General features: G+C 39.9%; 1 protein-coding gene across 1 annotated transcript in view; it reads right to left on the reverse strand.

Moving 5' to 3' along the window:
* The window catches only part of daw1 (dynein assembly factor with WDR repeat domains 1), a 57,258-nt gene that overhangs the window by 29,118 nt on the left and 14,757 nt on the right, over window positions 1-13,383 (reverse strand). Inside the window, exons 5-6 of the mRNA XM_073041342.1 lie at window positions 9,508-9,630; window positions 2,897-2,996 (exon numbers count right to left, since the gene is read on the reverse strand). Coding sequence (XP_072897443.1) covers window positions 2,897-2,996; window positions 9,508-9,630 — 223 coding nt within the window. The remainder of the gene's footprint in view (window positions 1-2,896; window positions 2,997-9,507; window positions 9,631-13,383) is intronic.

Below are 13,383 nucleotides of genomic sequence, written 5' to 3' on the forward strand. Positions count from 1 at the left end.
TTAAGAAGATTTATGCTACGTTGGCCTTCATTAATCAGAGGATTGAGTTCAAGAGCCACAAGATAATTTTGCAACTTTTAACTCTGGTTAGACCATACTTGGATCACCTCATTATAAAAAGTATTGGAAGCTTTAGAAAGGGTGGAGAGGGTATTTACCAGGATTAGAGGGCAGGATTTATGAGGATAGGTTGAGTAAGCTTGGGCTTTTTTCTTTGGAGTGAAGGAGGATGACAGGTGAACTTATAGCGGTGTACAAGATGATGAGGCATAGACTGAATGGACAGCCAGAGATTTCAAGGTGGAAATGACTAATACAAGAGGGCATAACTTCAAGTTGTGAGGAAAGTCGAGGAAAGATGGCAGATGAAGGGTCTCTGCCCGAATGCTGTTCCTTCAGCATTTTGTGTGTATTGCTTGGATTTCCAGCACTTGCAGATCTTCTCGTTTGTAAATGGACTATTACACTGAAAAGCCTCTTCCAGGGATGACTACCCTGAAGTAATTTAAATCTTCCCTTCAGTCCTGATGAAGGGTCTCATCCCGAAACCTCAGCTGTACACTTTTTCCATAGATGATGCCTGGCCTGCTGAGTTCCTCCAGCATTTTGTGTGTTGACGGCAGATTTTTACACAGTGAGTGACAGGTGCATGGTGATAGAGACAGCGATATTAGGGGCATATAAAATACTCTTAAAAAAGTACACAGATGAAAGAAAAATTGGGGTATACCCAGAAGGAAAGGGTTAGATTGATCTTGAAATTGGTTAAAGGAACAGCACAACAACTTGGGCCAAAGGATCTGTAAAGTGCTGTACTCTTCTATGTTCTATGAATGTTGGTGTCAGTAAACTCTAGGATGGGCATTTGAACTAGCAATATTGACCTAAACTTTATGGTTGTCAGTGTATCTCAGATAAAGACTTCAAAGGGAGAAACTAAATCAGATGTACCAGTACTACAGTGGAGTAAAGAGAATTACAGAGGCATGAGAGAGGACCTGGTCAAAGTTGATTGGAAGAAGACATCAGCAGGGATGGAAGCAGATCAGCAATGACTGGAGTTTCTGGGAGCAATTCAGAAGGTACAGGTTAGATGCATCTCAAAGAAGGAGGAGAATTCTAAATAGGGGATAAAGCAACCATAACTAACAAGGAAAGTCAAAGACAGGATAAAAACAAAAAGGAGGCATATATAATATAGCAAAAATTAGCAGAAAATTGGAGGATTAAAAAGCTTTTAAATATTAACACAAGGCAACTAAAGAAGGAATAAGGAGAGAAAAGATGAAATACAGAGATAACCAATAAAATAAAAGAGTTTTAAAACCAAAAGTTTTTCAGATATAAAAAGAGAAAAAGAGAGGCAAGTGGATATCAGACCATTGGAAAATGACACAGAGGGACAAAGAAATAGTGTACAAATAAGTATTGTGCATTGGTCTTCACAGTGGAAGACACCAGCAGAATGCCTAAAATTTGAGAGTGTCAAGGCCAGAAGTGCATGTAGTTGCTAATACCGAGAAGATGACTGCGAAGCTGATAGGTCAGAAGATAGATAACTCACCTGGTCCAGATAGACCCTGCAGTTCTGAGAGAGCAGCTGGACAGATTTTGAAGGCATTAGTAGTGATCTTTCAAGAATCACTAGATTCTGAAATGAATATGGAGGACTTGAAAATCGCAAATGTCACTTCACTCTTTAACATGGGAGGGAGGTAGAAGAAAAGAAATTATAGGCCAGTTAGCCTGACTTCAGTGGTTGGGAAGATGTTAGAATGCATTATTAAGGATGAAGTTTTGGGATACTTGGAGGCACATGATAAAATGAGCCAAAGTCAGCATGGTCTCCTTTAGGGGAAATCTTGCCTAACAAATCAGTTGGAATTCTTTGAGGAAATAACAGGCAGGATAGACAAAGGAGAGTTAGTGGATGATGATTACTTTGATTTTCAGAAGGCCTCTGACAAAGTGTCACACATGAGACTGCTAAACAAGATAAGAGACAATGGTATCACAGGAAGGATACTAGCATGGATAGAAGATTGGCTGACTGGAAGCAAAGATCGGGAATAAAGGGGGCTTTTTTTCTGATTGGCTGCTGGTGACTAGTGGTGTTCTGCACGAGTCAGTATTAGGACCACATTTTTTCAAGTTACATGACAATGACTTGGATGACAGAATTGATGGTTTTGAGGCTAGACAACACAAAGTTAGGTGGAAGGACAGGTATCATTGAGAAAACAGAAGAACTTAAGAAAGATTAGAAAATGGGCAAAGAAATGGCAGATGGAATATAGTGTAGAGTAGTGTATGGTCATACACTTTGTTAAAAGGGAATAAAGGCAAAGACTATTTTCTAAATGGGGGAAAAATCAGAGGTGCAAAGCGATCTGGGAGTCCTCATACAGGATTCCCTAAAGGTTAACTTGCAGTTTGAATTAGTAGTAAAAAGGCAAATGCAATGTTAACATTGAGTTTCTACTTCTTTTGAAATAAAAGCGAAGATATGATGCTGAGGCTTTATATAATACTGACATTGGAGGTCCAGAGGAGGTTCACAAGAATGATTCCAGGAATGAAGGGGTTAATGTATGAGGAGGGCTTGACGGCTCTGGGTCTGTACTCACTGGAGTTTAGAAGAAGAATGATGGGGGATCTCCTTGAAACCTATCAAATATTGAATGGCTTAGGTAGAGTGGATAGGAAGAGGATTATTTCCAATAATGGGAGAGTCTAGACCTCAGAATAGAGGCCAAATTCAGCTCCTATGTCTTGTGGTCTTATAAATAAGCTCATGTGGGTGAGTCACATATACAACTTCAAATGTATTTATTCTGAGAAAATAGTTTCATTTGCAGAAATGTTCTCATTAGATCTACAAAGTTTATTAACTTACAATCTCTGCAGTATGTCCACGAAATGTATGATAACATTTGCCAGTTTCAGAGCTCCATAATTTACAGGTTTTATCAAATGAGCCAGTTGCAATCTTGTCACTAAAACAAAAGCAAACACAAGTTTTAATGATGACACAGGCACTTTCATCTGATAGACATCCAAGTTAAACTACCGTGAAAAGTTCTATATTGCAGTTTAAGTGAAGATGCCATGTAGCACTGAAAAACTATACAGCTTGCCAGGGGCTTTCCAAAGTTCAAAGTTACAGCAGAGAATATGGAGAACCCCTTGGCACTTATCCTTGTATAAAAAGCAAAGTGTAATCACTTACAGGGACATTTAGATGAAGCAACATCACAGCTTTTGCATTTACAATGTTATATAATAACCCAGAAACCGTGACAATAATCATCCTTTTTGGAAGAATTGTCAGAGCTGCAAAGCAAAAAGTGTTATTTCCATTTCTCACATTAACACCAGAAAAAAAATCCGAAGTAATTATGAAGGTTTAGAGCTGTCATTATGAAACAGGTTCCATTTTTCTCCACACACATTCAACTGTTTCTTTAGTTTTTTAAATGTCTCTGGGGAGAAAAAAATTTTGATTGAGAGCATTTAAATTTGCTCATGGACAATAGCATAGGATAATTATTCCATATTTACTGATAACTCTTAAAACTTTAAAGTAGCTTCCATCGCAGGCTAGTCGATGGAGAAGTACTGTTGTTCACTTACTGCCTCTTCGCAATCAATGTTAAGCAAGTCAGGAAATTAGCTTGCATGAAACGTCCTCAATCATTTTTGAGCAATGGCCAATCAGCAAACAGAAGTGACTGGCAGACGAAAAAAATATAAGGCAGAGCAAGCGGAGCAGCCTTTGTTGGAGTGGTTATTTGAGGGTTTGGCTATTTGAGACTTGTGAGAAAAAAATCTACCTACAGCTTTTTTGCCTTCTCCTTCTCCTTCCTAAAATCTCCCCTCCGTAAAGTCTTGGGGCTAATTTATTTATTGTTTCCTTCTTTATATTTGTACAGTTAGAACAGTATGGATGCCAGGCGAGAGAGTTAAATGTTCCTCTTGTGGAATGTGGGAAGACAAAGAGACCTCCAGTACTCCTGACGACTTCATCTGCAAGAACTGCATCCAGCTCCAGCTTCTAACACTCTGCATTAAGGAGCTGAAGCAGGAACTGAATCATTCGGGAGGGGTGATAGATAGGACCTACAGAGAAGTAGTTACACCCAAGGTGCAGGACACAGGAGACTGGGTGACAGTCAGGAATGGGAAAGGGGTTAAACAGCCAGAGTGCTTCTGTGGTCATACCCCTCAACAACAGGTATACTGTTGTACACATTTTGGATATTGTTGTTGGGGGGGATGTCCTAGCAGAGGGTAACTGGAGGGGAACTAATATCCTTGCAGGAAGGTTTATTACTGCTGAATGGGGGTTGGGGGTGGTTTAAACTAGAGATGCAGGGGGATGGGAACAAGAGTGCCAGAACAGAGAGTGGAGAGGCTGTGAGACAGATTTTGTTAAGATCTCAGACAAAGAATCAGAAGGTTGGGTATGATGCAACTAATGTTCTGACCTGCATATATTTCAATGCAAGAAGTATTTTAAGAAAGGCAGACAAGCTCAGGCCAAGGTTCAACACATGGAATTATAATATTATAGCCATTTGTGAGGCTTGGCTGAAGGAGGGGCACAACTCACAGCTCAATATTCAGGATGCTGTTATCTTAGATGTGACAGGGTGGGAGGAATTAAAGTGGAAGGGGTGGCGTTATTAGTCAGGGAAAAAGTCACGGCAGTGCTCTGTCAAGATAGACTGGAGAGCTCCACTAGTAAGGCTTTATAGGTGGAACTAAGGAATAAACTACCCAACAGTCCACAGGATTCAGAACAAACTTGTGGAAAAATTGCAGACCAAAACTGTACACGATACTCCAAATTGGGCCTCACTAAGATCTTATACAATTACAACATAACATCCCAACTCTTGTACTCAATAAATTCAATTATGAAGGCCAATATGCCAAAAGCTTTCTTTATGACCCTATATACCTGTGACATCATTTTCAACAAATTATGGACCTGTAATCTCAACTCTTTCTGTTCCACTGCACTGTGACCTACCTCTCTCTGTAAAACCTAGCCTGGTTTATCCTCCCAAAGTGCAGCTCATCACACTTGTCTGCATTAAATTGAATCTGCTATTTTTCAGCCCATTTTTCCAGCTAGTCCAGATCCCGCTGCAAGCTTTGATAGTCTTCCTTGCTGTCCACTACACCCTCAATCTTGGTGTTATCAACAAATTTTCCTGATCCAGTTTACCACATTATCATCCAGATCATTTACATAGATGACAAATAACAACAGACCAAACATCACTAGTCACAGGCCTCCACCCAGAGATGCAACCATCTACAACCACTCTCTGGCATCTCTTGTAAAACCAATGTCTAATCCAATTTACTATCTTACCTTGAATGCCAAGCCACTGAACTTCTTCACCAACCTCCCATATGGGACCTTGCCAAAAGCCTTGCTAAAGTCCATGCAGACAACATCCACTGCATTGCCTTCATCAATTTTCCTGGTAACTTCCTCAAAATAAGATTAGTTCGATGACCTACCACTCACAAAGCCATGTTGACTATCCCTAATCAGTTCTTGTCTATCTAAATACTCATCTATCTGGTCCCTTAGAATACCTTCCAATAACTTTTCCGCAACTGATGTCAGGCTCACAGGCCTATGATTTCCTGAATTATTCTTAGAGCCTTTCTTAAAGAAGGAACAACATTAGCTATCCTCTAATCCTCTGGTACTTCACCCATGGCTAAAGGTGTTTTAAACATCTCTGATAGGGTCCCTGCAATTTCTCAAAAGCTTCCCACAGGGTCCATGGGAACTTCATGACAGCAAACACCTCCTCCTCTGTAATCTGTATAGGGTCAATGATCTCGCTTCTCTGCTGCATTGCCTCACATCTATTGATTCTGTCTGTCTTCCAAGTAAATACAGATGCAAAAAATCTATTTAAGATCTCCCCTATCTCTATTGACTCCACACATAGATTAGCATTCTGAATTTCCAGAGGACCAATGTTGTCCCTTGCTATCCTTTTTATCTCAATATATCTATAGAAGTCCTTGGGATTCTTCTGCACCTTGTCTGCTAGAGCAACCTCATCTCTTCTTTTAGCCCTCCTGATTTCCTTCTTAAGTGTTCTCTTGCATTTCTTATTCACCTCAAGTACCTCATTTGGTGCTTCCTGCCTATATCTGCTATGCACCTCCTTTTGTTTTCTTAACCAGGGCCTAAATTTTTTTCAAAAATCAATGCTCCAATAAAGCTGTTATTGTTGCCTTTTATTCTGATAGGAACATGCCAACTCTGCACTCTCAAAATTTCATTTTTGAAGGCCTCCCACTTACCAAGAACACCTTTGTCAGAAAACAACCCACCCAAATCCACACTTGCCAGATCCTCTCTGATACTATGAAAATTGGCCTTTTTCCAATTTAGAATCTCAACTCAAGGACCACACCTATCCTTTTCCATAATTACCTTGAAGTTAATAGTATTATGATCACTAGATACAAAGTGTTCTCCAACACAAACTTCTGTCACTTGCTTTGTATCACACCCTATCAGGAGATTTAGTATCACACTCTTTCTAGTTGGGACTTATATGAACTGATTAAGGAAACTTTCCTGAATGCATTTGATAAGCTCTTTCCCATCCAACTTTTTTTACAGTATGGGAGTCCCAGTCAATACGTGGGAAGTTAAAATCACCTACTATCATAACCTTAGATTTCTTGCAACAGTCTGTGATCTCTCTACAATTTTTTTCCTCTAAGTTCCACAGGCTGTTGGGTGGTCTACAATATAATTCCATTCATCTGGTCATACTTTTCTTATTCCTCAGTTCTAGCCATAAAGCCTCACTGGTCAAGTTCTCCAGTCTGTCCTGACTTAGCGCTGCTGTGACATTTTCCCTGACTAGTAATGCCATCCCTCCCCCTTTAATCCCTCCACGGTCAAAACAACAGAACTCTGAAACATTAAGCTGCTAGTCCTGCAACCAAATCACTAATGGTTATAATGTCATAATTCCACATGCTGATCCATGCCCAATGCCCATCCACTTTTCCTACAATACTCCTTTCATTGAAATATACCTGGCTCAGATCATTAATCCTACCATGCTCAATTTTTTGATTCATAACTTTCTATGTAGGCTTAACATCTTTCTCCACAACCACTCTACCATATGTTCTGGCACTCCGATTCCCATCCCTGCAACTCTAGTTTAACAACCCCCCCATTCAGCATTAGCAAAACTTCCCACTCGGATATTAGTCCCCCTCCAGTTCAGGTGGAAACCTTCCCTTCTGTACAGCTCCACCCTTCCCTGGAAGAGTGCCCAATGATCCAAAAATCTGAAGCTCTCCCTCCTGCATCAACTCCTATTTCTGGCCTCACTAGCACATGGCATGGGTGGCAATCCTGAGATCACAATCTTGGGGGTCCCGTTCTTTAATTTAGCACCCAATTCCCTGGACTCACTTGGCAGGACTTCATCACCCATCCTACCATATATTTGATACTAACATGGACCATGACCTCTGGCTGCTCACCCTCTCACTTAAGAATGCTATGTACTCAATCCAAGGTGTCCCTTATGCTGGCATCCATGAAGCAACATACCATCTGGGAATCACATTCTCATCCACAGAACCTTCTTTCTGTTCCCCTAAACAACAAATCCCTTATCACTACAGCTGGACTCTTCTCCACCCCCTGCCTTTCCTTCTAAGCCATTGAGCCAGAGAACTGACAACTGTGGCTTTCCTCTGCTAGCTCATCCCACCCAACTGTATCCAAAGTGGTTTACTTGTTGTGAGAGGAACGGCCACAGGGATACTCTACACAGGCTGCCTATCCCCTTTTACCCTCCTGCACCTTGGGTATAACTACCTTCTTGTATGTCCTGTCTATCAACACCTCAGTATCCTACATTATCTGGCATTCATCCAGTTCCAGCTCCAATACCCTAACAGAGCCTGTTAGGAGCTGCAGCTCAATGCAGTTCTTGCATATGTAGTCATCAAGGACACTAGAAGTCTCCCTGCCTTCCCACATCCCACAAGAAGAGCAATCTACCAATCTGTCTGGCATTCCCACTACTCTAAATGTGACATAAGAAATAAATAATAAATAACAAAAAAATCTACCTATGGTCTATGCCTCTCCTTGCTGAAGCCTTGATGAGTTAAAACCTCAATTCCCCACTCTAACACTGGCCCAATCACACAATGGCCACTCATTTCTTTTGAACTCTCTCTCCCTCAACACAATCTGATAATTCCTCAGGACTGTGGCATGCAAAATGTGCTGACTGTCCCTGCTTCACTTCCTTTAAACTCTCTCTCTCTCTCTTTCTATGTAATCCAATGACTTCTCAGGACTGCGGCCCACATAAATGAGCTGATTAACCCCATTCACTTCTTTTAAACACTCTTCCCTTCTACACAATCTGATGATTCCTCAGGACTGTGGCATGCAAAATGTGCTGACTGCCCCATTTGCGTCTTTTAAACTCTCTTCCTCTATGCAATTTGATGGATCCTCAGGACTGTGACACACAATAAAAAAATGTTCTCAAATCAATTTGGGTTCCAAGGGAAGTAGTGATGGTAACATAACAACCAGTTACACAGTGAAAATGATATAGGAAAATACCTGTAACTCTTCACTTACTTTATGGTAAAGTTAATTATCTGAAAGCCTACTGCATTCAAATGCAATTCCTGGTCGCTCTGAGGTACTAACACACATTACTTATTTATATACAAATATTGAGAAATCTTTATGTTCCATTATTACCAGATATTGTTTGAAGAAATGCTAGACATCAAATTGAACAAACATACAAAAATCTCAGAAGATTTCGCAAATAAAACAACTAATATCCATTATTAATGGAATAGTGCACAAAATACTGTATGTTAGCATTCATTTCCCGAGCACTAGATTATAAAAGCAAAGATTTATAAGGCACTGGTCAAACTACGTTAAGGGTATTGTGAGTAGTTTTGCTGGAGTTTCAAAGAACAAAGGGAACCTCTTTGAAGCCTACCTAACATTGAAAGGCATGATAGGATGGACATGAAGAAGTTGTTTCCAAAACTGGGGGAGCCTAGTACTTGGAATAGAAGAGCATCCCTTTATAGCAGAGATGAAGAGCAATTTCTTTAGCCAATGGGTGGTGAATCTGTGAATTGCATTGCCACAGATGGCTGTGGAGCCCAAGTCATTGGATAGAATTAAAGCAGAGGTTGATAGATTTTTGATTAGTAAAGGCATCAAAGCTTACAGAGAGAAGACAAAAATATGAGGTTGGGTGAGAAAATAAATGAGCCATGACTTGATGGGCCAAATGGCCTAACTGCACGTATGTCTTATGGTCTTATATATTTGGCATGCAACCAATTTTTAAATGACCAGTGATTGTGATATTTCAAGCTCGAATAAGAAAATCATAGCCACAAGTTTAGGTAGAATTAGCAGTAACCAACATCAATTAATGACCTCACCCAAAAGGATTGTTGAATGCAATGGCATAGACCACATTTCTATGACCCTCAAGTGTGTGCATTTCTTCTCCTGATAGGGTATCCCATACTTTACAGGTTCTATCGTAGCTTCCTGTGATAAATCTAATCAGTACAAAACAAAAAGTTAGTTTCATCAAAATGTAGTTTAAGTAAATGCAAGTCAAATAATAGTCAGGATACATATATTATTCCCATTTAGAAATATTACCACATTTTAATAAGATGGTAAAGTTCTGAGCCCTGGTATTTTTCTGCATCCCTCTACCCACACTCACTAATGTTTAATCCAGACTCACAACTAAATTAAGATAAAAGTTTAATCAAGAAAATGTACTTTCATTACCTTCTTCAGCATAAATACAGTAACACGCAAAAAGATTGTCTATCAAGATGGCACATACTGTGGAATTTTTGAATAAAGCTTTTAAGTTAATGAAGGAATCCAATTCCATTTGTAATTAAGTGCAAGTCAAAATATCTCTGTAAGATGCTGCAATCTGATAGTTCACAGACCTGTCTCAAATATTTGTTCTGGTTTCCTAATGTCCTCCACTTCCAAGAAATGCATGAAGTATGAAGTTGTGCTATTTATTGTGAATATAGCACCTTTATAAATTTGGCAGGCAGTTTCTAAATGAAAAGTTCTAAAATGAAACAAAAAAATCAATACTGCCCTGTGTCAAGTTTGTGTTCTTCTCATATAAAATTTTTAAATTAATTATTACTCAGTTCAAAGTCAGTCAGTTCACTGAGAGTTTGATAAATTAACTTTTGTATCTTGACCTTGAGTTTCAACTTGGAAAACTTTCATTTATTTCTATTTATCTGCTTGTAACATAGATTGTATTACATAAACATATAATCAAATCAATGTTACAAAATGGCAGTAACCTCCATTGGAGACAGAATTTTGGGAGTTTAGCCCCTATTCTAGATCTTGATTGTATCATTAAGGATGCCTTGTTATTAAATACTGGGTGTCCTTTTACAATATGTCTTTCAGGATGAAATGATAAATGAAGATCCCATGGGATTCCAAAGGACTTCAAACACCTAGCCAATCTCTCATTGCTACATCAGAAGTTCCCACCTGTTTCAAAAGGGCAAAAATTATACCAGTGACCAAGAAGGAGCAGGGTAAACTGTCTTAACAACTATCATCCAATAGCACTCACATCTACAGTTATGAAGTGCTTAGAGAGCAAACACGAGGAAATCTGCAGATGCTGGAAATTCAAACAACACACACAAAATGCTGGTGGAACACAGCAGGCCAGGCAGCATCTATAGGAAGAAGCACTATTGACGTTTTGGGCCGAGACCCTTCGTCAGGACTAACTGAAAGGAGAGATACTAAGAGATTTGAAAGTGGCAGTAGCCAAAAAGGCTATTGCAGTTACTTGGAAATCGGATTCATACTTAAGTATAGATCGTTGGAAGAATGAAATTTCCAGCTGTATTCCACTTGAAAAAATTACTTATAATTTAAGAGGTAAATATGAAACATTTTTGAAAATTTGGCGCCCTTATTTACAAAAGACAGGATTAAATATATATGTACTCCGAAGATAAAATAATTGATTATTTGGGGAAATAAATAAATATATATACTGAAGTTATTATGAACTCCGTGGAGCATGTGGGGATCTTTCGATATCCAGGCATTCTTTCTTTCTTTCTTTCTTTTTTCTTCTTTTTCTTTTTCTTTTCTTCTATAGGGATGTTAGGGGGGAGGGGTTAAGGGGAGGGGGGAAGGGTAGATAATTTTTTTTCTTCTTTCTTTAATCATTTGAAAACTGAATAAAAAAATTTTTTTTTTAAGAGATTTGAAAGTAGTGGGGGGAGGGTGAAATGTGAAATGATAGGAGAAGACCGAAGGGGGTGGGATGAAGCTAAGAGCTGGAAAAGTGATACAGAGCTGGAGAAGGAAAAGAATCATGGGACGGGAGGCCTCAGGAGAAAGAAAGGGGAGGGAGGGGAGCACCAGAGGGAGATGGAGAACAGGCAGGGTGATGGGCAGAGAGAGAGAAAAAAAACAAACAACTAAATATGTCAGGGATGAGGTAAGAAGGGGAGGAGGGGCATTAACGGAAGTTAGAGAAATCAATGTTCATGCCATCAGGTTGGAGGCTACCCAGCCGGTATATAAGGTGTTGTTACTCCAACCTGAGTATGGATTCATCTTGACAGTAGAGGAGGCCATGGATAGACATATCAGAATGGGAATGGGATGTGGAATTAAAATGTGTGGCCTTTGGGAGATCCTGTTCTCTCTGGCGGACTGAGCGTAGGTGTTCAGCAAAACGGTTTCCAGTCTGCGTCAGGTCTCACCAATATATAAAAGGCCACTCCGGGAGCACCGGACGCAGTATACACCTGCCTTTACACTTCTTCCCTCACCACCATTCAGGGCCTCAGACAGTCCTTCCAGGTGAGGCGACACTTCACCTGTGAAGTGTGGTATACTGCGTCCGGTGCCAAATGCCATCTATAAATTTGCTGATAACACAACTATTGCTGGCAGAATTTCAGATGGTGACAAGAAAGCATACAGGAGTGAGATATATCAGCTTGTTGAGTGATGTTGCAGTAACAACTTTGCACTCAACATTAGTAAGAGCAAAAACTTGATTTGGACTTCAGAAAGGGTATGTCAAGGGAACACACACCAGTCGTCATAGAGGGATCAGAAGTGGAAAAAGTGAGCAATTTCAAGTTCCTGGCTGTCAACATCTCTGAGGATCTATCCTGTGCCCAACATATCAATGCAATTACAAAGAAGGCATGACGGCAACTATACTTCATTAGGAGTTTGAGGAGATTTGGTATGTCACCAAAGACACTCACAAATTTCTACAGATGTCCGTGGAGAGCATTCTAACTGGCTACATCACCATCTGGTGGTATGGGGTTGAGGGGGGGGGGGGCTACTGCACAGGATCGAAATAAGCTGCAGAAAGCTGTAAACTCCGTCAGCTTCACCATGGCACTAACCTCCTAGCATCCAGGACATCATTTAGCAGTGATGCCTCAAAAATGTGGCAACCATCATAAAGGACCCCCATCTCCCAGGACATGCTCTCTTCTCATTTCTACCATTAGGGAAGAAGTACAGGAGCCTGAAGGCACACACTCAAAAATTCAGGAACAGCTTCTTCCCCCGTCATCAGATTTCTGAACGGACATTGAAACCATGATCGCCTCACTAATTTTTCTCTTTTTGCATTACTTATTTAATTTAACATATATATTTATATACTTCTTATTGTAATTTACAGTTTTATAATGTACTGCTACCACATAACAATAAATTTCATGACATATGCCTGATTCTGATTCTGAAATGTAAACAGCTGTGATTCAAATTACATTATCAAAGTAACTGAACTATCATCCATTGTTTGTTGAACTTTTCATTTAGAAACTGCCTCTGCCAGATTGAAATGCAAGAACAAAAGCTACCATTAAAATTAGTAAGGATCTACATTTCTTCCCTGCCAAGCACTTCTTTGCACCTTCTCTGCAAATACAGAAATTAGCCTTTCCAACTGACATCATTCTCAGAATATCACATTGTTTCATATTCAAAGGTATACTGTTAATAGCAGGATCCTGAACAGCATTAATGTACAGAGGGATCTTGGAGTCCATCCATAGCATAATGTAAGTTGTATGGAATGCTTGCCTTCATTGGTCAGGGCATGAGTATAAGAGTAAAGAAGTCGTGTTGCAGCTATACCAACCTTTGGTTAGGCTGCCCTTGGGAGTATTGTGTCCATTTCCAGACTCACCATTACAGGAAGTATGTGGATGGTTTGGAAATGGTGCAGAAGTTTAGCAGGATGCTGCTGGATT

Source organism: Hemitrygon akajei, chromosome 3 (assembly GCF_048418815.1).
Source record: "Hemitrygon akajei chromosome 3, sHemAka1.3, whole genome shotgun sequence".
NCBI classification, from domain to species: Eukaryota; Metazoa; Chordata; class Chondrichthyes; order Myliobatiformes; family Dasyatidae; genus Hemitrygon; species Hemitrygon akajei.